The sequence below is a fragment of the Triplophysa rosa genome, linkage group LG23, assembly GCF_024868665.1.
Source record: "Triplophysa rosa linkage group LG23, Trosa_1v2, whole genome shotgun sequence".
Taxonomy (NCBI): Eukaryota; Metazoa; Chordata; class Actinopteri; order Cypriniformes; family Nemacheilidae; genus Triplophysa; species Triplophysa rosa.
The window spans coordinates 7,640,878-7,662,830 of NC_079912.1; the positions used below are offsets into that span (position 1 = coordinate 7,640,878).

Here is a 21,953-nt window from a genome sequence, read left to right on the forward strand (position 1 = left end):
GTCATTTGATGATGGACTATTTATACTGCAGTACATGTGCTGGATAAAAAAAGGAATAATACGACATAAAACTCAACTGCAATGCTTTATTTCAATGGTCTATTCACAAGTTAAACAGTGTCTGAGTTCATGCACAGTATTTTATTTTGTTTTATCGTATCGTGCACGTAACGAAGCAAAGCTTTGGTGATTTGAGAATATTTTTACATCTTTCTCGCTCGCTCGTTCTCTCTCTCTCTCTCTCTCTCCCGCTAAAGAAAACTCGAAGTGATGCAGATTTCCGAGTAGCGCTCGTGAGTCACTCTCGGCTCTTTTCGTCTGAGCACGGCGCGCGCAATGGGGCGCTTGTGAGAGCCGCACACTGACGTTTCACAGGCTCATAGAAAGAGAGAGAGAGAGAGAGAGAGAGAGAGAGAGGAACCGAAAGCATTATTACTTCACCAACACCTTGCAGAGACAGTCGAGAGCCTTGAGCACCTGTGTGTAAGTTCAGGAGCGACTTTTGCGCCAGAGTTGCAGCATGTTTCCCACTTGGCGTTTCGAGTCCAGTCATAACCACATGGCTTTTGCTTAATGCGTTGAACATTTCTGGAGGACATTATTTTTTTCGGCTAATGTGAGATCACAGTTTTCATTGGAATGATGTGGACCTTACATGACGGTGTTGGATTTGTGCTCTTTTCCTGTTTGTCAATTCAAGTTGGATTTTCTCTGGACGGTAAGAATAACAAATTCAACTGGCATCCGAGGGGTTTCCTAATGCTAACCAGACTTTTAAATGCATTGGATTAGGCATCCTATTACCGTTCAAGGAAACTCTAAATATGTTCCTATTCTCGGCTATTCTACGTTTAAAAACAGTTGCTGCATTTGTGTTTTTGTTGTAGATTATAAATTAGTGATAAAAGTTTCACATACGCGATCGCGTTATTCGTGATGCGAGGTAGAAAATCAACTGTTGATTGCGGATCAACTCAAACGCTTGCATAATATTGTCTCTTTTTGTGTCCTTTCCCTTATATGAACTAATACTGTGTTTTCAAACAACATTAGGTAGTAAAGGGCTCATTTTGAAGGGACGGCATGCGCGACTTGCATCTCAAGTGGCTGATGCTCAGAATTGGGCTTCGTTAAACGGACTGCGGTTGTTTTTCAGCACCACGGACAGCTCTCATTAATCGCGCCGTTATAAAACCAGGACACGGAGGGGAAGTCCTCGATTTTTAACAAACAGAGGCACTGCTGCATGAACAGATCGATACTTGTCTGAGAGTCTCATTAAATGAAATCAAATCAGAAGAGTTAAATCGTTGCAAAATAATTTTCTTCTTCTGAAAAGTCCCTCTTTTCATAAGACGAGTTATGGGATTTCTCATCGAATAAATTGTTTTAAACATAATATTCATCCTTTACATAATTATCGACCAAGTATGGAGAAAATTATGTATCAAATATATCATGATTATTATTTTAAGAGTCTAGGCGGGTATTTTAGACGATCTGGCGGTTTGGCAAGATTGACACGGTGTAGGACTCCCACCCATTGTTAGGATAAGGTTAACTTGTTACGTCTCTCTTGCAGGAAAGTTTACCGATTTACCGTCTAACATCACGGTAAGAGAAGGACAGAACATTGAAATGGCATGTGCATTTCAAAGCTTGTTGTCTTCGGTTTACTTGGAGATCCAGTGGTGGTTTATTCGTGCTCCAGAGGAACCGATTACAAGCGAGGAGGACGAGGACGACACGGAGGTAATGACATTTAATGCGCTTGGATTGAGGAAGGGTTCATTGTTCGTAACTGGGTTCCATAACTTCCCAGTGTGCAGGAGAATTTTCTCATAGCGTATTGAATATATATAAAAAAAGGAAAACAGGTTGTTTAAAGTTAAATCGCGTCCTTGGCATTTTACACATATCTTTGTATCTGCTCCCCCATTTCCCCCCACGCCTACGTTACGCAACATTTTATCCCTTCTGCTCTTTTGACGCAAATGCAAAAGTTGCACTGATGGTGTGAAATTATTGGACAGCGGTTTTTCTTTTATGCAGTGCCACTGTAATATGCTGCAGAAAGGAAATGTTTTATGAAAATGAAATGTTTTGCAACTAATTCTCTACTGCTGCTTAATGGTGAGTTTTACTTGTGTCCCTTTGAAAGGCAGTGCGCAGTTTTCCTGTGTTTTCACTCATGTGTCCATAACCCTGCACAGCATGTCAAAACATGCACAAACACAGTACACAAACAACACAACACACATTAATCTAATCAGTTGCTCAAGGATTTTCTCTTGCATGCAGAAGCCTGATTTACTCGTCGTGATACATACTGAATGTAAGACCCCTAAGCCTTTGAGTTCCACAGCAAAATTGCTGTGACACACTCATTTGGATATCACTGGTTTTATTTTGAAGGGCAAGACGTAAAACCGAGGCCTATCTTGGAACATCGAGCTTTCATGCATGTCTATGTGAGCCACCACTGGCTAAATGTCAAGAAGTCTGTGTGTGTGTGTGTGCGTGTGTGTGTGTGTGTGTGTGTGTGTGTGTGTGTGTGTGTGTGTGTGTGGCTGCCTGCGACAACATGCCGCGGACGTGTACACTGTGTGATGTGGCATGACATGTTTAATGATGAAAACGATTTCAGAACTACCCTGTGTGATGTGTAATGTCAACAATTATCAAATGTGAGTCACGGCTTGTGTTTTATGTATGTGTCACTGTGGTGGTATTACCTTGTCAAAATGCTTCACAAACGCACAAGTTTTTGGCAGGTTTGTGAGATGCCTTTAAGTGAAAGCCTGTTGATGAAGGTATAGTCAGTTGTATTAGTGTCATCACCATTGGAGTCTAGTTAGCATTCACTTGCTCCGTGAATGTTTGTTCTGCAAAGGCATTTGGCACTTTGTCATGACTGACTTTAAACAAGTTTTTTTTGCATTTGATAAATGCCTTTTGTTCGCTCTGACAGCACAGGCCGTTTTCTCCCTGGAGAAATCTGCTCAGATTTAATACTGCTAACACCGAACCATTGTTGTCTCTCATCATGCACATTTTGCCAAGGCTTTGATCCATGGGATCTATCAATTTGCAGCGTGGATGGCAGGAGTTGTAGTGCAGAATGTGGCATCGTTCACCAAAACTCATTCTTTTTAGACCATTGTGCGTCAAATGACATGCAGCTGAGACCCTGGCGAAGCCAAGTCTGACAAAAATGAAGATTGAAGAGACATTGTATAAAAAGACATCCACGACAAGTCCGAATAATAAGTTGGGTGACATCCGCAAATGGGTTCTGATATATAATATCAAAGTGTTCACCTCTGTAGAGTGGCTATTAGGAATGATATGTGGGTTTCTGCATGGTGGAGGCAGACTCACTAGGCTGCAGTGGTGCCATCTCTGTCACAGTTATAATGTATAATGGTTATGATCCATACCCCGAATCTGCAGGCGTCAATATATTATAGCCATGGCTGTTGCTGACACTGTGGCTGAAATTGAAGTACAGAGAGCCGTCCGAGTTCACATTTCTATGAATAGGGATGAATGAGGCATAGTGCACACTTTCCTCTCTAATGGCATGTAAGGGTTCACCCCTGGCTACAAGGCCAAGCTGTTTTGCATATTTCAATCCACACCAATACCAATTCTTTGAAGCCAGTTTGAAAACTCTATTCCGATATTACCATATTGGATAAACAAGGGATGGGTATGTCTGATGTCCCAAAGCAAGTCAAGAAGCCATTTATCATAGGAGCTATGTCGCAAATAAATGCAAATGATAATGTAATTTCTAACGTGCGCAACTGCTTTTTTACACACTTGCAATGAGGCTACTGGAGCATGAGCTCAAAGTTCATTTAGTCATTCATTTATTTTAAGTAAAGTAATGCGCCGTCTTAGTTTGTCAGTAAAGTTTATTCATCCAGAGATTCAGAAAGATGTATTTAGATGAATGTGACGTACTTAGCACTTCTGATAGACCATTGACTGTGATAAAAACAAAAGAGAGAATTAAGTTAGGGATAATGTACAGGCATCCGGTTGTTATCGCAGAAATAAGCCCCGACAGTGTGATCAGTGTATCACACTGAAGGGGCTTATTTCGCGATAACAGCCGGCTGCTTGTACATTATCCCGCTTATTACACGGCAACCTGCCACATGAGAAAAAAACTGGACATGCAATTTGAATTTGAAATATTTTATTTGCTCATTTTTACCGAATGCAGACCTTCCGCGAGGAAAAGCCGTTTACTTTCGGTTTTAAGGTAAGAAATGTTCAAATGTCACAAACAGGCAATTTGGTTGAATCAATTGTAAATACAATGTCATATATGTTATTAAAAGATATGTTTATACTTCATTTGTAAAAAAAATCTGTCTAAATGATTTTTGAGAGGTTGATATCTGGGAATAACCAACCTACAAATGTCGTGACTGGTCAATCAGATTTAAGCATTCCAACGAGCCGTGAAATAAAAGAAAATAAGAGGCTGTAACATATTTTTATCATAACTATGCTTTTGTACTAAGATGACTAGTCATGGCAAAACTTCAAATCATGTAATTATGACTGCACATCACACATTCGCCAGGGCCATATAAATGGCATTTCAAGTCTGGAGCAATTTACACTTCTTGATCGGCTGCACAATGTTGTTATCTTGGCTTCAGTTATTAACCTTTACATTTATAGTTGCAGACACTTTCACAGTCACCACAGAGATGTGTTGTAATAACAATCATTAAAACAGTGAAAGTCATCACCAAAAGATCTATGCAAGATATTTGCAGAACATACGAACATTGCTAATAAATAGAAAACCATCTTTGCCATAATGAACTCGAATGCGATTGTGTTCTGTTAAGACAAGTGCACTGTGTAATGGCACGTTACTCCACCTTTCCTGATCCTCTTCTTTGACTTATTTTTAAAGGATAAATTACCATTGGCAGTTCAGACAAGAAAATAACAGTTCTTACTGCTTTAGGAGGAAAGATCTGTCAGTATGTAATCATAATATGCACGTACAGTGTTAGCTGTGAGACAGGAGAATGCCCAGTAAACCACAGAGAGTATGCAATACATTAATGGAGCATGCTTCCTGTGCATTATAATTTCATCCAGTCATGAGTCACGAGCAGTGTTACATCATAGTTTAAATCATATATCATATGAATGCACAAAACATTTTTTGTGATATAATGTTGATGATCTCCTTACTTTAAACATATAGCCGTTTTTACGTTACACTGTAATAATGTTGTTTGTACTTATAATTTTAAGTAATGTTTAGTCACAATTACTTTACTTACGTTATGAACCCATACATTTAAAATCTTAGGTAATTTAACTTTTTAGCCTATAAAATTAATTAGCTTGTAAATTTAATAAACATAAAAATTCAAGTGCAATGTACTTTAATGAGGAATATCCATAATCCTTTTTGCATGGATATTTTTATTATTTATTAAGAACTGATGTGACATTTAAAGTAAATAAGTTTTTGAGGTTAAAGCTCTTTCTAGTATCCTTGATGTGGTTTGTTTTTGTAAAAAAAATGTTTTCTGTGAACTCACTGTTTAGATCATTTGTGTTTGATTTGATAAACATGGACACTGTTTAAGACATGTAAGCAATATTTCTTTGTAGAATAATGTAGATATAGGGTGTGTATTTCTGTTATAATATCCTTACAATATACATTACATAAGCAAAAAGTTCAGTCAAATCAACAATTTACAACTTTATTTTGTGCTTTTATTTTTCGTCATAAATCATTATTAGTCACCCTTTATGTTTGTCACTGGGTTTTGCAAAAATTGAACCAATACAAAGCATTAAAAAGTGCTTGTCAACTTTGACAGCACTGAATATAACCATTTAAAATGAGTAGTTTTAGTGTAAGTGTTTCCTAAAAACAGCGCATTTGGACATCAAAGGTTTTTAAAGGACAGCGACGATATACAAGTTTTGGGAGACTACATTACTCAATTAAATAAAGGCAACTAGTGTATTCAGTCAGTAACAGTCAACTTAATAGGGTTTTTACTGCACCAGGGCATTTGCTTGAAATTCTAATAGTACTGTATATTTCTCTGGGCCCCTTACTGTACATCTGTACATCTTTAGTCCGCTAAAATCAGTGTCTACAGCCCTAATCAACACCACAGTACAACACAGTCCATATCGATCCTAGTTAAGAAGAACTTTGGTGAACCTTCGATTCTGACCAACACACTTTTCATTTGTCCTTCAATTTTGACCAACTCTGCTGTTATTGACCTAAATTAAGGCTTTTTTGGTCATTTTGCCTTAATTTACAGCCACTCCTGCTGATACGGTTGCTATACAAGGACCAGACGTTTTGTCACTTAAGGTTTCGCACGAGCGTCTCATCCTCCCAATCAAAATGATGGCCTGATCTACACAGCATACTCCCAACAAGTACAACTAATGCAAAATCCATACCATCCAGTCTGCTTCGCTCTTCAGCCCAATTACCAGCCAGTCCTCTGTCTAAGTTCCCCCGTCAGACTTTTAAGGGAATAAGCTCTGAAGGTCAATGAAAGCATGTGGCTCCAATAGCCACATTCATCAGGCTGGGCTATTGTTAGGCCAGGACACATTCATAATCGATGTAATGCTGTTCTGATTAGGCTTTCCATCTGTGAATCCGACAGGGGTTGGGACAGGCCGTGTCAATTTTTGCTATGATATTTGATGTTGTACTCTTGCTGTAGCCTCAAGCCAAGTTACATCAGGACGGGGGTTCAAAAAAAGCACACAAAAAGATAGAACTTCAGTGAGGTCAGACCTGGTGTTACATTTACACTCCGAGCATCATTCCTGAATGTCAATAATGACAGTGATATTGCATCACGGTATGGCTTAATTGAAAACCTTGTGTGGGAGTTATTAGAGTGAGTTCATTTCTTTGGCATAAACTGGGACCGGTAACTCACAGTGGGCTTTAATGAAAAGCTTATTTGACACTTACAACTGCATGACACAAATTAATACGTACGAAATTGCATTAAAATATCAGAAGCCGTAAATGTGTAAGTCACTCATTCTCACACTTTAAATGGAAAGGCTGAGGGTTCATTGATGTGTGTGCGCAGTGTAATTCTTTTGGTGGTTATAAAAAATCTGCTTACTAACCTAATGTGCGCACCACAAGGGATTTTATAATGGGAAACATGTCTTTTAGCTTCAGCCACAATTTTTCATTAGCTATACTTGGTTAGACGTTCTTAGTCCCATTGGGCTTTAGCGTTGAAATGGATGTCCAGGTCTTTGAAAATGGTTGATAATAAGAGTCGGGCGATTTGAGAGAATGTTCTAATGTCTGAGACATGTTACTGTATGTAAAACTACATTCATATTGAATTGGCCTTTGAGTTATTACTAACTGCATTAATTCAGTCCTTATGGTTTGTAAAGCATACATCAAGCAAATGTTGATGTAGCCTATAGAATATCTCACAATCATTATTAGAAAATGAGATATGTGTCCTCACAGTTTTCTCTTTTTGTAATAAATGGATTCAGCTGAACAAAAATGCATTGACACTCGTGGTTGTGACTGGAAATGCATGTTACTTGATACTCACCAGGGTTTCGGTTAATGCTTAACTGGTTAACATGGGCAGACTTAAACCCTGCTGGTAGAGCAGATGCCATATAGTACTAATATCATTTTTAATCATGGATGGCCATTCAAACATAGTGATTCTACTGCTTATAAGTACAAATACTATTAATAATAGCATTTAAGATTGTTATATTAGTTATATTAAGAATGCAGTATTGTGGTGTATTAGATGGATTGTGGGTGCTTTTGCATGACATCATCTTCCTGCTGTGTTCCGTCACATGATTAGTATGACTCATAACTCATAAGGTCACATTGTTGTCATTATTTCATAGGCGATGTCTCCTAGTGATGCTGTACCAGCATCGAGTATTTTGTATGATAACCTATAATGGATCCATAAGAACTGCACGACTGACTAATCTCTAGAGGCAGAGGTTTATGATGAACCATTTCAAGCAGGCTTTTAAATGCCATGACTTCCGAACTCATCTATCACAGGCGACTTACTAGGCAAAATATTCTAAATGTTCTGCCTGCCACATTGATGGCACGGTACTTGTTCAAACATCTTAATGCACAATGACACATAAACCTCATTGTCATTGACAAGCTGTGATAACTGAACAAAGGAAGCCCCTCTTAGGAATTAACTGTCATAAAGTTGGCATCGACTGTTCCGCTAAAACGCATTTAGTGGGCGCCAAAACCTGGTTGGCAAAAAACATTCATAATCCAACAACAAAAAAAAAAAACAAGAGAAAGAAAACTCTCAGTGGCTTGATTGCTGATGTGAAGTGAAGCTTCGGTAGAAACGTGCGTAGGCGGCCGCTCTTTTAATCTCAACTCTGGGCTGTTGGGGATTTGGAGATCCCAGCATAATGGATTCTTTCCACAACTGCCATAGCCTGATGAAAAAGAGAAAGGCTGCAACCAGTTTCCCGGAGAGAGAGAGAGAGAGAGAGAGAGAGAGGGAGAGAGAGATATGCAAGAGAACGTGGAGTTGCTGGACAGAGGATCGTGTCAGAGGAGGAGGAATCTGCAACCATGTAATGTAGAGAGGAAATGCCAGCAGCACAGCCCAATTCAATTTAGAGGATCAAAACAAAAGCTGTTGCCTTTGAAGACATTGGGAACCGTGGGCCCCAATTAGTGAATGACTTGCATTTGATCTCTCTCTGTCCCCCACCCGGAACCGAACAGACTTTTCTGCAGGTGCATGTGTGTTCCCATCAGTCTCTGCTGTATGATAAGAACTCAATGAATTTTGGCTTTGAACAACATTGTTTTGAAGAAACGAGAGGGAAAGATCCGAAAAGCGTCTCTGGAGTTCTTTTTCTGGGAGGTCTTCGATATTTTGAGCTGAACGTTTTGTTTGGATCATGTGGTTTTTTCAGATGCTCTTATCTCTCTTGTCAGATTACGCAAATCTCACCTCAGCAGGAAACTACTAATGGATTTTGACTGATTGGAATCCCAGGACAGCTAACGTTTGATTCCACTGAAGGATTACATGAAGGCAGCAAATTGGAAGTATTGAATGGCACCCGAACTTCAGGAGGAAAGTGGAGAAAATTGTTATTTACTGTGCTTGTAATTCAGCTCTGTATTGATATTTTTAACATTCTTTCTTCAGTCTTCCTAAAACCCTGTGAAAATGTACCCTTTAAAAATCATCATTTGTGAATTTAGGTTGTCAGCACAGCAATGACAGTGTGAATAGAAGCCTGAAAATATTACATTTTCAAGAATGTTGTTTTTATAAATGAGATTTTCATTATATGTCTGTGTAAGTGTCAGACTTGAAAAGGCCCTTTGTTCAGTCAAATGGTTGTTTCTCAACACTCAGTGGCTTGGCATGTGACAGGGACAACACATTTTCAAGTAAAGTCAAATAAAATAAACCTAAACATGCACCGTGTTAAAGAAAACAAAGATTACAGAAAATGTTGAGTACTTTTGTGGGGGGAAAGAGACATGGGAATATCCATTAATACCTATGACCTTGCTCTGGGTCTTTAAATTCAATATTTAAGTAAATTGTAGGGTCAGTTACAGTAGAAGAAGAGTAAACTCATCAAAACTATGGATTACAAATGTAACTATGGGGCGGTCACAATATTAGATTATTTACTTCATGGTTATCAAAAATAATTCACAGTAGCAATTTTGCATTTTTTATTAATAAATAATGCAGTTAGTCAAGTTAATACTTTGCTTATTTTGTGTTTTCTCCTATTTTGACTAACAAATCACACTTTAATTCAAGTGTAAGCATTAGAGAGACCGTCTGTAACATTGTGGCTCTTAAAGGGACAGTTCACCCAAAATAAAAAAATCTGTCATCATTTACTCACCCTCGAGTTGTTCCAAATCTGTATATATTTGGGTTACACTTTATTTTACAGTGCCCCTGTTACAGTGTAATTATACATTTAAGTACTGAGTAATAAATGTAACTTCATGTACTTACAATAGGGTTAGGGTTAGGATTACGGTTTGGTTCAAGGTTAGTTACATGTAATTATGCATAATTTATAGTAAATACTATAGTAAATACTTGTAACATGTGTAACAAGGGCACTGTAAAATAAAGTGTTACCTATATTTGTTTATTCTGATTAACGCAGAGAAAGCTATTTTGAGGAATGCTTGTACCCAAACAGTTCTTGGTCACTATTTACTTCCATAGTAGGAAAAGTGGCACGGTTTGCTTTCCTACATTATTCAATATATATATATATTGTTTGTGTTTTAAAGGGGTGCTGAATTGTTTACAATATTAGCATAAGTGTAGAATTGTCAAAATATGGATAATCATGGTTTTTAATATATATTACGGTGATACCTGTATATTGTGATACTAAATGTTGTGTTATGTTGTGATTCCAAAAGAAATCAAAACTAGGTTTATTTTCACATCTTCAAAGTAGCCACCATTACATATGTGCCTACAATATAATTTTCTTGTGATTTTTTTTAGCCAGCTTCAAGTTTCACTCCAGGATTCTGTTTATACGGTGTTGAATGAGTTCTCTGCCTTTTCTACATTTGTTATTTCTCTATTATATTAATACCCTCCTTGTTTACATCTTGAGAAGGTAGAGACAATTTTCACAGATTCATAGTGATTTATATCAAAATGAAGTACCTCATGAGATTTGATTTTTTCCCCAACACAAGTATTCATCAAAACTTTATTAATCTGCGTCAGTCTAATTGATCTCCCAAGACTTTAATTAAACATCAGTGAATGATTTATTCAACATGTGGGATTTACTTACCTGTAATATCACTACCTACCACTCTGCAAATCCTACAAATCCCCAACCTGTTCAAGATAATGATCTTCTCTGCAGCAATTTCCATCTCCACTCCTCGGAGTGTTTTTCTCTTCAAGTGCCACTGAGAGGCAGGAAGCTCAGAAAGAAGCCCATCGTGACACTACGGAGATGATGCCTGTGAACATAAATGGACCACCAAAAAACAAATGATTTTCCTTGCATAAAAGCTGACAAAACGCAAACAACGATGTGCGGTATTACCTGCTTCTGCTTTAAGAAACACATCTTTCATACTTTCCTCCAAATGAGAAAAGTACACTCTAAAAATGGCTGGGTTAAAAACAACCCAATTGGCAACCCAGCGCTGGGTAAATATTGGACAGAACACATGCTGGGTTAAAGTAACCCAGCACACTGGGTTACACATTTTAACCCAGCATGCTGGGTTATTGAAAAAACCCCAAATGTAGTCATTTTAACTATTCATGTGTTTAATTCTGGGTTATTCTTGCTGGGTTATTCTTAATTTCTCCTGTGCTTCATTGTCAATCAAGACAATTGACATTTATTTAAAGAAAATCACTTTTATTTGACTGTAAAAATAATTGTTAATAAAAATTTAAACTTTTACAGTCAGTAGCAGCAATATTTATAGATTTGCTTAAATAAAAGAAAATTGTTAAATTATAATAAATAAAAATGTTTCATATCAAACATTATCAAGCATTATAAATAACATGTTAATAAATAACATTATAAATAACTAATAAACATTTTCCACAATATGTAGCAACAAATGACAATTAATAAAAATAACTAAATAAATAAAAATATGGCTAATATCAAACATTAGCAGTATAGATAACACGAATGAATAAAATTCTGCACAATTACATGTTGCAACAGACCTATGTCACATATCAATTAGAACAATTATCAGTGAATTATTAAAATCATTCATGAATCAGTCAAATTTGAATTCTGAATCAGTAAAAACATTAATGTGTAAATGTATACTTTCACTGTATTTAAATTAAACGAATACAGATATTAACAAAAACATCAAGGAAAAAAATAAAAGTTAAGTTATTCCTCATGAGAGCAGCGAAGAAATCGAATAGCAGATGATTCATTCCCCTTCATTTGAAAAACAACAGTCTGGAGAAATTCCCAGGTAGAAGCGCATTGCCTGGGAAAGTTAACATCAAAACACATAAAATGCGTTGAAACATACATCAACAGCTGAAAGCAGCGTGGTTTGTTCCAGAACTTGTCCATTCAAAATGACAAAAGCCTGAGATATATGCCGGATGTTTCCCATGGCGGAACAAAATGAAAGGGCTTCGTTAATTCTGTCCGGTGAAGAAATTCCACCACGTTTGGTCCAATCTATAAAGAAGAAAACCAAATGATAAAATAACAATACTCCGATACACTTAGCACTGTGTCTTGACATCAGGATATGCAAGTAATTGAAATGTTTGGTTTAAAACGGAGGGAGCAATATAATTGACTGGCCGCTTAATGTCCAGAGTGGACTCCGAGAGAGGCGTTCCTGAACCGGGAATGCTGGACCGCGCTCGCGGGGCACTCGCCGGTTTGACTCACTTTTAGTTCAATTCTCACTAAAGTTCATAGACTTAGCTTACATGTGATGGGGTTAACTAAAATTGTATTAATTCGCAGTGTCGCGCATCTTAACAGGACTATGCGAGTCAATTTATGTAATGGCGATCTGAGGTAACAGTTGCTGGTCATCTAAGTTACATCACTAATGTTAGTTAAGACACTGTTGCCTTGCAAAATGTTACAAATTCTGCTCATTTCAATAAATATTTACTTAAAACGTAAAATACGTACCTTTAAATTGCTCCAACCAGTGGCTTTGCCCCATTGTTCTTTATAAAAATGAAAGTTGCGTAGTACACTCAACGTCTTCAGGGCGGGAAGCGCGTGAGCCTCTTCAAACAACCCAGCGGTGGGCAAAAACAACCCAGCACTTTAACCCAGCGGGTTTAACCCAACACCTGGAAAACTAAAACTACCCAAAAAGTGTTTAACATGTGGAAAAATAACCCAAAAAAACAACCCAACGGACTCAACCCAGCGTTATGGGTTAAAAAATAACCCAGCCATTTTTAGAGTGTAGAAGTTTCAATTCAGGAAAGTGTTAGTTAGACCAGATTTCAGATTCAAATCAAACTGTTGACACTGCAAGGAGCTGATGATGTGTTGCTTGAGGCTGTGTTCCACGGAGATCTATAATACCTGTTATCATTCTCATTGATCTCATCGCAGTTCCCCAGCTAGCACACGAGGAGGTACGTGACCTGCCTAAACCATCCTTTTAGAGAGAACTTTCTCAGCCAATCATCCGAGCTGTAAATTGCCATGTGATCACTTTGGGGGTACAGGAATTTGACATTGTGCATTATTCTGGTTCCATCAGCCAGTCATCACTGCCCCACCTATCCTGAGCCGTGATGTCAAATGCTGTAAGTGGGGAAAAATATAAAGAAAGTCAAATTCATCCTACCAGGACCCACAAGTATGGTTTCTGGTGGAAAATGTACTAAAACGTGATGAAAAAAAATCGATATAAAATTAATTCATACAAAATACAAATAGGTTTCTGTTGCACACAGTACAATCATCAATATGGACCTGTCAGTGTATGGTATATGTGTCATTGTCATTCCATGGTTTTGATGAGTTTGCTATTATTCTAAAATGTAAAAAAGAATGAAAAAATAAATAATAAGTAATAACTGACCCTATATTTTTATAGGTAGTGTATAGCCCTGGAGTAAAAGTGCCTGCATGCCAAATGCTAAAGGTACCAGTATTTCTGCATTTTCTGCATGCATTTTGTTCCTTTTGGCCTGATCTTCAACTCTAGCGTGATGCAACAGTGAAACACAATCGATCTTAAATTAATAAGCCCACAAATAATTACATTGTTGTCAATACTCATCAAAACATTCACACGCCTGGCTGGAAAATGTACGTGAACACAGGGCTAATGACGTTTCTAAAGGCTAACTGAAGTTAGGTGTTCAGATCGATGAATTGAGATTGAAGGTTCAAGGTTGGAGGTATCGGCCCTATTGAAATGTTGAAAGTAGGCAGGCATGACAAGTAAGCCACATTGAGCCATTGTGGGGTTATATATATACTGTATAATATATGAAGAGCTTATTTCCAGACAGAGATAACTCTGTTTTTTATTTTTTTCAAAAATCATGTTTTTTCATTGTGCATTCCAATTAATATCAACCACAGTGCAGTTGGTTTGTTATGATTTAAGAAATAATGACTAAAAATACTTCTAATTTACACAATAAAAACATGATAACAAAATAAAATAAAAAAATATATATATTTGGAAATAAACTTCATATATATGTATATTGTTAATGTAATGTATTGTTAATGAGTGCTTCTAGTTTACATGTGATGGTAGTACATTTAGAATAATGTAAATAATATAAATATTTAAAATAATAATACGTACAATTATATAATAAATATATAAAATACAGTAATTGCTGCAGTTTAGTTAGTTAAAGAAATTATTATTATATATAATTCAATTTTTTGTAATTTTCTCATCCTCGTGCCATCACGGCATACAGTTATTTGAAATAAATATGCCTGCACTCCTTGTTTTTGTAATACTATTTTATATATATATTTGTAATGCATTTTTCATGAGTCTATTATAAAACCAATAAGATATCAATAAGACTGCAGTGGGTAAATTTGAGTCTTTAGCCCTATTCGCACGGGATTAGTATTATCTGGGGACCTCGTGAGATTTAGAAATTACCTCCCCACATCTGTATTTCATGTGGCGCATTCGCACGGGATAAGTGAAGCCTGTGATTTTACTCAAATTTACGGACTTATTTCCTGGATGTGATGGCAAGGCTTTGCGTATAGTTTGTATAGCCTATAGTTGTATGGTGTATAATGCTATATGACCGTACCTGTCAGCGTTTGAGACCCGCGAACCGGACAGATCACCGGGTCTCAAATGTTACGAGTTTCCATGAGAAATAACAAAACGGGAGACTCCCGGCCAAAACGACAGTGTTGGCAGGTATGGATATGACCCAACACCCGAAATAATATCAAAACACTTCAACACAGCCTACATTATTCGCAACTGGTGGATAAAACCTTGAAAAATGATATATGAGCCCACCAAATCACAGAGATGCCGATTCGCATGGGACTAATATTATCACAGGACCTCGGTGTTCTTCAAAATATGGTAGGTAATTTGCGGGGGAATTTTTAATTTACAAATTACAGACATCGCATGGGATTAAGATCACAGACAACCTCTGCAATTATTACAAATGACTAGAGGTCCCCAGGTAATACTAATCATGTGCGAATGGGGCTTTTGTGTAAAAAAAGATTCATATTTTCAACTAAACTATAAACATTTGTTTCCAGGCTAACGTTAATTTTCATATTCATGAGTGTCAAGTTCACTCTTCCTTTCAATGTAAACATTTCATAAGGCTCAAGTGAAAATCTCGGTATTACAATATGGAGACATGTTATTTGAAAATTGTTTTCTATGTATATTTCTAGTTTGTGACGGGCATTTTGTTTGTGTGGTCTCCTTTGCACTTCGGCGTTCATCAATTTTGTGGTCAATTCCTGATAGTGTGGCGTGAAGCAGCATGAACTAATGTACTGAACGACAGTTACTCAAAATGTGAAGTTTTCACAAACACCCTCTTTTCAAGAAGACATTTATTTACCCACTGGCGTTGCATGGATTGCTTTTGTGATGGATAGTTGTGCTTTTTGGAGCTTCATAAAATTGGAGACCATACTGTGACAAAAAAGTTTGTGTTCAGCTGAAGAAAGAAAGTTATATACACCTGGGTGAATAAATTATAAGATTTTTTTCATTTATTAAGGTGAACTATCTTGCAAGTGAAAACAAAACTTTTAAAGGGGCCATGAATTAAGACCTCAATTTTAACCTGAGCTTTTGTTGTATAAGAGGGAATCATATTCAAGTGAACATCCTGTAAGTGTCTTACTGAAATAACAACTCTTATTGACACCAGGCTCAGCGAACGCCAGGTCTTGGAATGCAGATAGGTTGAGCACCGCCTCCACAGAATAATATCAACGACTACTTCTCTAGCGCTGCCCACTGGTTTGCGAATGACTTTAGCCACACATAGTAAACACTCCCGCATTTGTGATGATTGACAAACTGGTAACCATAGCGACATATTTTTCGGCTAAAGATTCATTTTGTCCATCAGTTTAAACTAAACTGCTGATATGCACTGTGTTGTGTTTATGCTTGGAAGGCTACATCACAGCGCTCTTTTGCTGTGTTGCCATGTTTGTTAATAATAAACCGTTTTATGCTTGTTGTTTGGTCTTAGATAAAAAAGCCTCGGCATTTACATCTTAATAAATGGTATGTTGCATATTTTAAGAATTTTTGGTCTTATAAAATATAGAAACAATTTGCATTTTAAGGTTTGTTTTTGTCTTGTCTTTATTTGCTTATTTTTTCTGTGAAGGTCTGGCAACCCTGTCACTTTAGCAAAGGGTTCTCGAGAGCGGCTAGCCCCGTGTTATATGTGCAAAAGTGAGAACTTCTTTCACTGTTATTTTTATTTAAGGCGACCAAGCAACAACCATTCAACATTGTGCAGCGCCTGGTTGTAGAAGAACACAGTCGCTTCCCTCAGATTCTGATATTAGGAATGCATGGTTGAAGCTTATTTTTAAGTACGTTCCTGCTCATGTGAGTGAAACATTGAGCATTTGTTCGTGTCATTTCACCATGGATTCCTTTGTGAACAAGGCCCAGCGCCTTGTTTGAGAGACTGAAATTAAAAAGCAGTGCTGTGCAGTCAATATTGGATCCGACAGGAATGGCGCAGCAATCTTATGTGAGTAAAATATATTTGTACTATGCGTCACTATTGCTTTGTTAGTGATCGCTTGATATGTCCTGATAATGTGTAACCTAACGTTACTTGTCTAACCAAATTCACAGAAGGCTCCAACTAAGTTTACTACGCAAACTGCTATCCAATCATAGGACTGGATGCATGCGGTGGGGCCGGACCGGGACTCGAAACAGGAGCTGGCGTCAGAGCTCCCTTCCTCCGCTTCTTCCTCCGTGAGCGAACCACCGGGGTAGTGGGTGGTCGCAGAAGTAGGGGGGCATGGCCAGCTCTGTACCGGAGGAGTTGGTCGCAGTTCCCCAAGATTCCCTCCTCTCTCTCTTTCCAAGGAGGTTGGCGGCCAGAGTCGGGGCCGGAGCAGCGGAGCTGGAGGTGGAAGGGACTGAGTCCCCCAGGGTCACTGTGGCCAGGACACAGTCTTCCGGGACGGTGGCCAGCGGGGAGGATACCCAGGTTGGGATGGCTGGCCAGGGGTCATCCTGGTTGATCACGTACCTGACCATGTTGCCGACCCCCAGGGGCCTCAGAATCTCAACCTCCGCCAGCTTGAGAGGCTCGAAGTCGGTTTCTGCTGCTGCTGCAGCGAAGACCCGGGAAAAGTCCTGAATCCCGTGATTCCCCTGACGGAACCCAAAAAGCAAGTGGGCCTGACGGGATCACAGGGACTCTGGTGCACAGTCCTTGCTGCCTGCTGGGTTCTTGAGTGGTCGGTTCATTCTGTCAAGGATTAGGACAGAACCCAGGTCAGGCAGACAAAGCGTTAAATGAAACTTTTATTAATAAAACAAAAAATCCACGATGAGGAAAACACGACAAATAAAACAAGAATTCAAACCAAAAATTCCCCACAAGGAGGGCAAAACAAACAAGGTCCAAGATAAAATAAATAATAAATCCAAAAACACGACTGGGAAAACGGCAAACAGGAACAAGGTTATCCAGACGAGATGAGACGACATGACACGAAGGAGGGTACTCAGGAGTAGACGCATGAAAGGCATATGGGAAACAATGAACCGACATGGGACAATAAACACAAGGGTTTATCACTAACAGGGGATAATGACATAGGGCAGGTGACGGGAATCAAACACTGATGGGGAGAATTACCGGGAAACACGACAGGAGAAAAACGTGGCACAAAGTAACCACAATGGCCATGTGTCTTCCACACATAGCAAAACAAGCACAAAAGACATGGTACTGTCACGACTCTGTCCACAGAACTAGGAAACTCATGACAAGAAGGACAGAATCATGACAACATCATAATGAAAACAGAAACACTGAATCAAAATGATTATAGATATCCACCGTACATTTAACGGAAGGTTAGAGTTTAATCTGCACAGTAGGACCTTGGACAAAATATAAAATTTTGATTTGATTTGATTTATCTTCTTAGTCTAAAATCACATAAAACCGATTAGTTCATGCCGAGACAATATCCATAATGGACTGCAGTATAACATCACAGCACATCTGGTAGTTTACACATGCTCAGCTGGTAGTTTATGTACGGTTGGAGCAAAGCATCTATTATTGCATCTAATGGTTACATAAATCTGGCAAGCGATAATAGAATCTGAATATTATGGAGCTGGTTTATTCTGCATATAAATCTATAATCTGTGTAGGCTAGAAATTAAAAGTGTTTTTCTTTGTTATATTGTTGTTAAACTAGTAAACAGTGCCTTAAAATAATGGGATCCAAAGCACGTCCACCTAAAGGTTAGAGATTAATTCATTGGGTACGACTTGATGGCAACACACAATGATGTGATTTTGAGAAATGTAAAACTAGCTAGCCTCGTTGCTTTCATATTTTCATTCCGATTGTTTTCCCTTCCATATTTAATTTGCATAAAAGCTATTCAATTGGCACTTTGTCACAACAATCAACATGACAAGCTGTTTTTATGCTTTTTGGCAGCATATCTCTCTTTTTTCTAAACCTACCTCGCATTGCCAGGTAAACCCTTCAAACCATGAAGTCACAGTCACCTCAGAAGTGAGTCTGATCTGTATCAGGTTGACTGGTTTTCTCACATCTCCACAAAGGAGACAGCGAGGGTGTTGAAGGTAAAGAAACCGAGCCGGATCAAGAAAGCTGGGGGTGCTTAAGGATGCAGGAAAACCAGCTCCATTCCATGTGAGTGAAAGAATTAGTTTCATTCTGTCACTCAGGGGAGACAGCACGTCTGGTTAAAAGCTGAACCCATCAACAACATGACTGTCACTGCTGGTAACCACGACCAGTCACTGTGACACGTCTGTGGGTACTAAATGACCTCAGGCAGGGCACACAACACCCCTCTGTGATAGTGAAATAACACCAAAGAGTACTTGACAAGGTGATAAGCGGTTTTAAAGAGGAAATGTGCGGAATTAAAAGTGTGGGGAGACTATTAACGGTAATATGTAATATGTTACTATACTCTATTACTATTTAAAAAATAGTTAGTTACGCGCCGTAGTTTAAAAATTATATCATGTCATCATTTACTCACCTTCAAGTGCCAAACCTTTATAAATTGTCTTTCACAAAGAAAGATATTTGGAAGAATGTTTGTAACCGAACAGTTTTAGGGCACCATTGACAACCATAGTGGAAAGGAAAAACTACAGTGGTAGTCAATGATGCCCCAGAACTGTTATGTTTCGCACACTTTTCAAAATAACTTATTTTGTTTTCAACAGAAAAATACTTCATACAAGTTTGGAACAATCCGAGGGTAAGTAAATGATGACAAATGATGAACATTTTTTTGTTTGTTTTTTGGTGAACTATCCCTTGATTTTGTATGTTATTTTATTTTTGGGTGGACTATCTTTTAAAAACCAAATCTTCCTGGCACAAAAGCATTTATGATATTTGAATTAATAAACAATAACTGAATGTATAAGGGATGACTGTGTTAATCTTAAATGGATAAAACTACAAGTTTAATAAAAAAAGAAAATAGTATTCATCCTAATTTCATCATATTAAACACATTAAAGGGACTTCTGTCATTAATTACTCACTCTCTAGTTGGTCCAAAAATGTATACTTTTTTTTGGTTGAACACAGAGAAAGATAGTTGGAAGAATGCTTATAACCAAAAATGTCTTGGCCACCATTGACTGCCATGGTCGGAAAAATGACAATGGTAGTCAAAAGTGCCCCAGAACTGTTTGCTTTCCTACATTCTTCAAAATATCTTCAAAATACCTATCTTTTGTATTAGAACAAAAACAGAACAATGACATTTGTAAAGCAATTTTTCCTACTCGGTAGTCAGTGGGGTCCAAGAACTGTTTGGTTATAAGCATTCTTCCAAATATCTTTCTCTGTGTTCATCAGAACATAGAAAATAATACAGATTTTGAACAACTCAATTGTGAGTAAAGGATGACAGAATTTTTATTTTTGGGTGAACTGTCCCTTTAATTGATTATGTAACTGTAAATAGACCTACAATACCTTACACTGAATCAAAACGTGTTGGAAATAGAAGCTTGTTACTGGAAAAGCTGCAGTGACAACAACTGAAATGATATTGCCAAGATGCTAGTTTAAACCTCATAGTGGCAATAAAAGTTAAGACAACGGTACAACACGCTGTATAACAGCATTGCGTAATATTTCTTTGCTGTTGGTTTCATTGCATGACCTTGACAGTGCTTAGAAACCACATTATACTGTATGTACTTATTCTCTCTTTCAGCCATGCAAAGGGGTTTGCCCCTCCATTAGAACACCGTGTTTTTTTGCCTTTGCAAATAATACAGCCCTCCAGTGAGTGGAAGCACTGAATATAGAGTCTAGCAATGGAAGAAAGCCTGTCTTTTAATAATGCAGCATATACTCATCCTTGCAAGAAATGGAGAGGGAAAGGATTTGTTTTAGACCTGGAGAGTCTTGGTGTTTTAAAAATAGATATGAAGCCTTAATGCGATTGCATTCACTTGTGGATCGAATATATGAATCTGTTGATGTTGCTTATTATAGTGCTTATGATCCCAAAAATTAGATATCATTTACCGAATAGATTTTCATTTCATCTGAGAGTTTCACAGCTTGCTCATCATAAAGCTCATTTTTGCTGTAAAGATAGTTAGGTGCTTTGTTTTCTAAACATTCGTCAACGCTTCGCAAGAGCCAAAATCAATCATCAGCAACATCCGATTCACGTCAGTCCGAGAGCGGTTGTCAACTACAATAATTTCTTTCATATACATATATTCACACGATGCTTAACACCCCTCCTGGCTCTCCACAGACCTGAATTATTCATGACTCGCACAACACTGTGTCTGTGTGCCCAGCAGTAAATGATACCATCCCTCTGGGCATTAACAAGCTTTCTCGGCATAACAAGTATGTTGCAGTGTTAATTTCGTTGACGAAAACTATGACGAAAAGTATTCGTTAACGACATGTTTTCACCGACGAAAACGAGACGATAACTAAATAAAAATGAATGCATGATAACGAAAACTGTAATAACATATACTGAAATTTTCGTCAACTAATAAAAACGAGACGAAAATATTCTTGTCCCACCTGGCGGACATCAGTTTGCGCGCATGTGCTGCTTATCTCATATAAACGGTAGAGAGAAGTCTCTGGGAGAAGGCGAAGACACACATGTATTCTGTGTCTCCACGCGGGTTACAAAGCGTCTTATTTTCCTTCACGATCGCCGGTAAAACGCCGCAAACTTGAAGCGCGACTGCAGGTGAGTCACCCCGAAACACATTATGAAGGAAGCTCAAAGGTTTTTATATGCCTATGTTAACTTATCTGCTAACACGAGCTGCTGCATAACGTGAAATGCAACATAAAGTCAGCAAAAAGAAACCAGCGCTGTCCTCTACTGATTATAGAAGTGATGAAGTGAGTCAAACTGTATATTCTAACCAAGTATGTAACATGTTTGCATGATTAAAGAAATGTAATTCAATTTATATAATATGTCTCTTTGAAAGCTATTTCTCATTCATTGCTGTTTCAAGCAAAGACTCTTTCTTCAAGAGGCATGCCATGAGCCAATAGCCTTTGAGTTTGAGCCGTGTCAGAGCGTTTCATTGGTTGAATGAACTGAATGAATACGCCCTACTTAA

The 21,953-nt window shown here is 38.0% G+C and overlaps 1 protein-coding gene across 1 annotated transcript in view; it reads left to right on the forward strand.

Annotated features, from left to right (window-relative positions):
* The first annotated feature begins 350 nt into the window (after positions 1-350).
* vstm2a (V-set and transmembrane domain containing 2A) overlaps positions 351-21,953 on the forward strand; it is a 43,389-nt gene continuing 21,786 nt past the window's right edge. The window contains exons 1-2 of the mRNA XM_057322956.1: positions 351-718; positions 1,583-1,752. Coding sequence (XP_057178939.1) covers positions 640-718; positions 1,583-1,752 — 249 coding nt within the window. The 5' untranslated portion in view covers positions 351-639. The remainder of the gene's footprint in view (positions 719-1,582; positions 1,753-21,953) is intronic.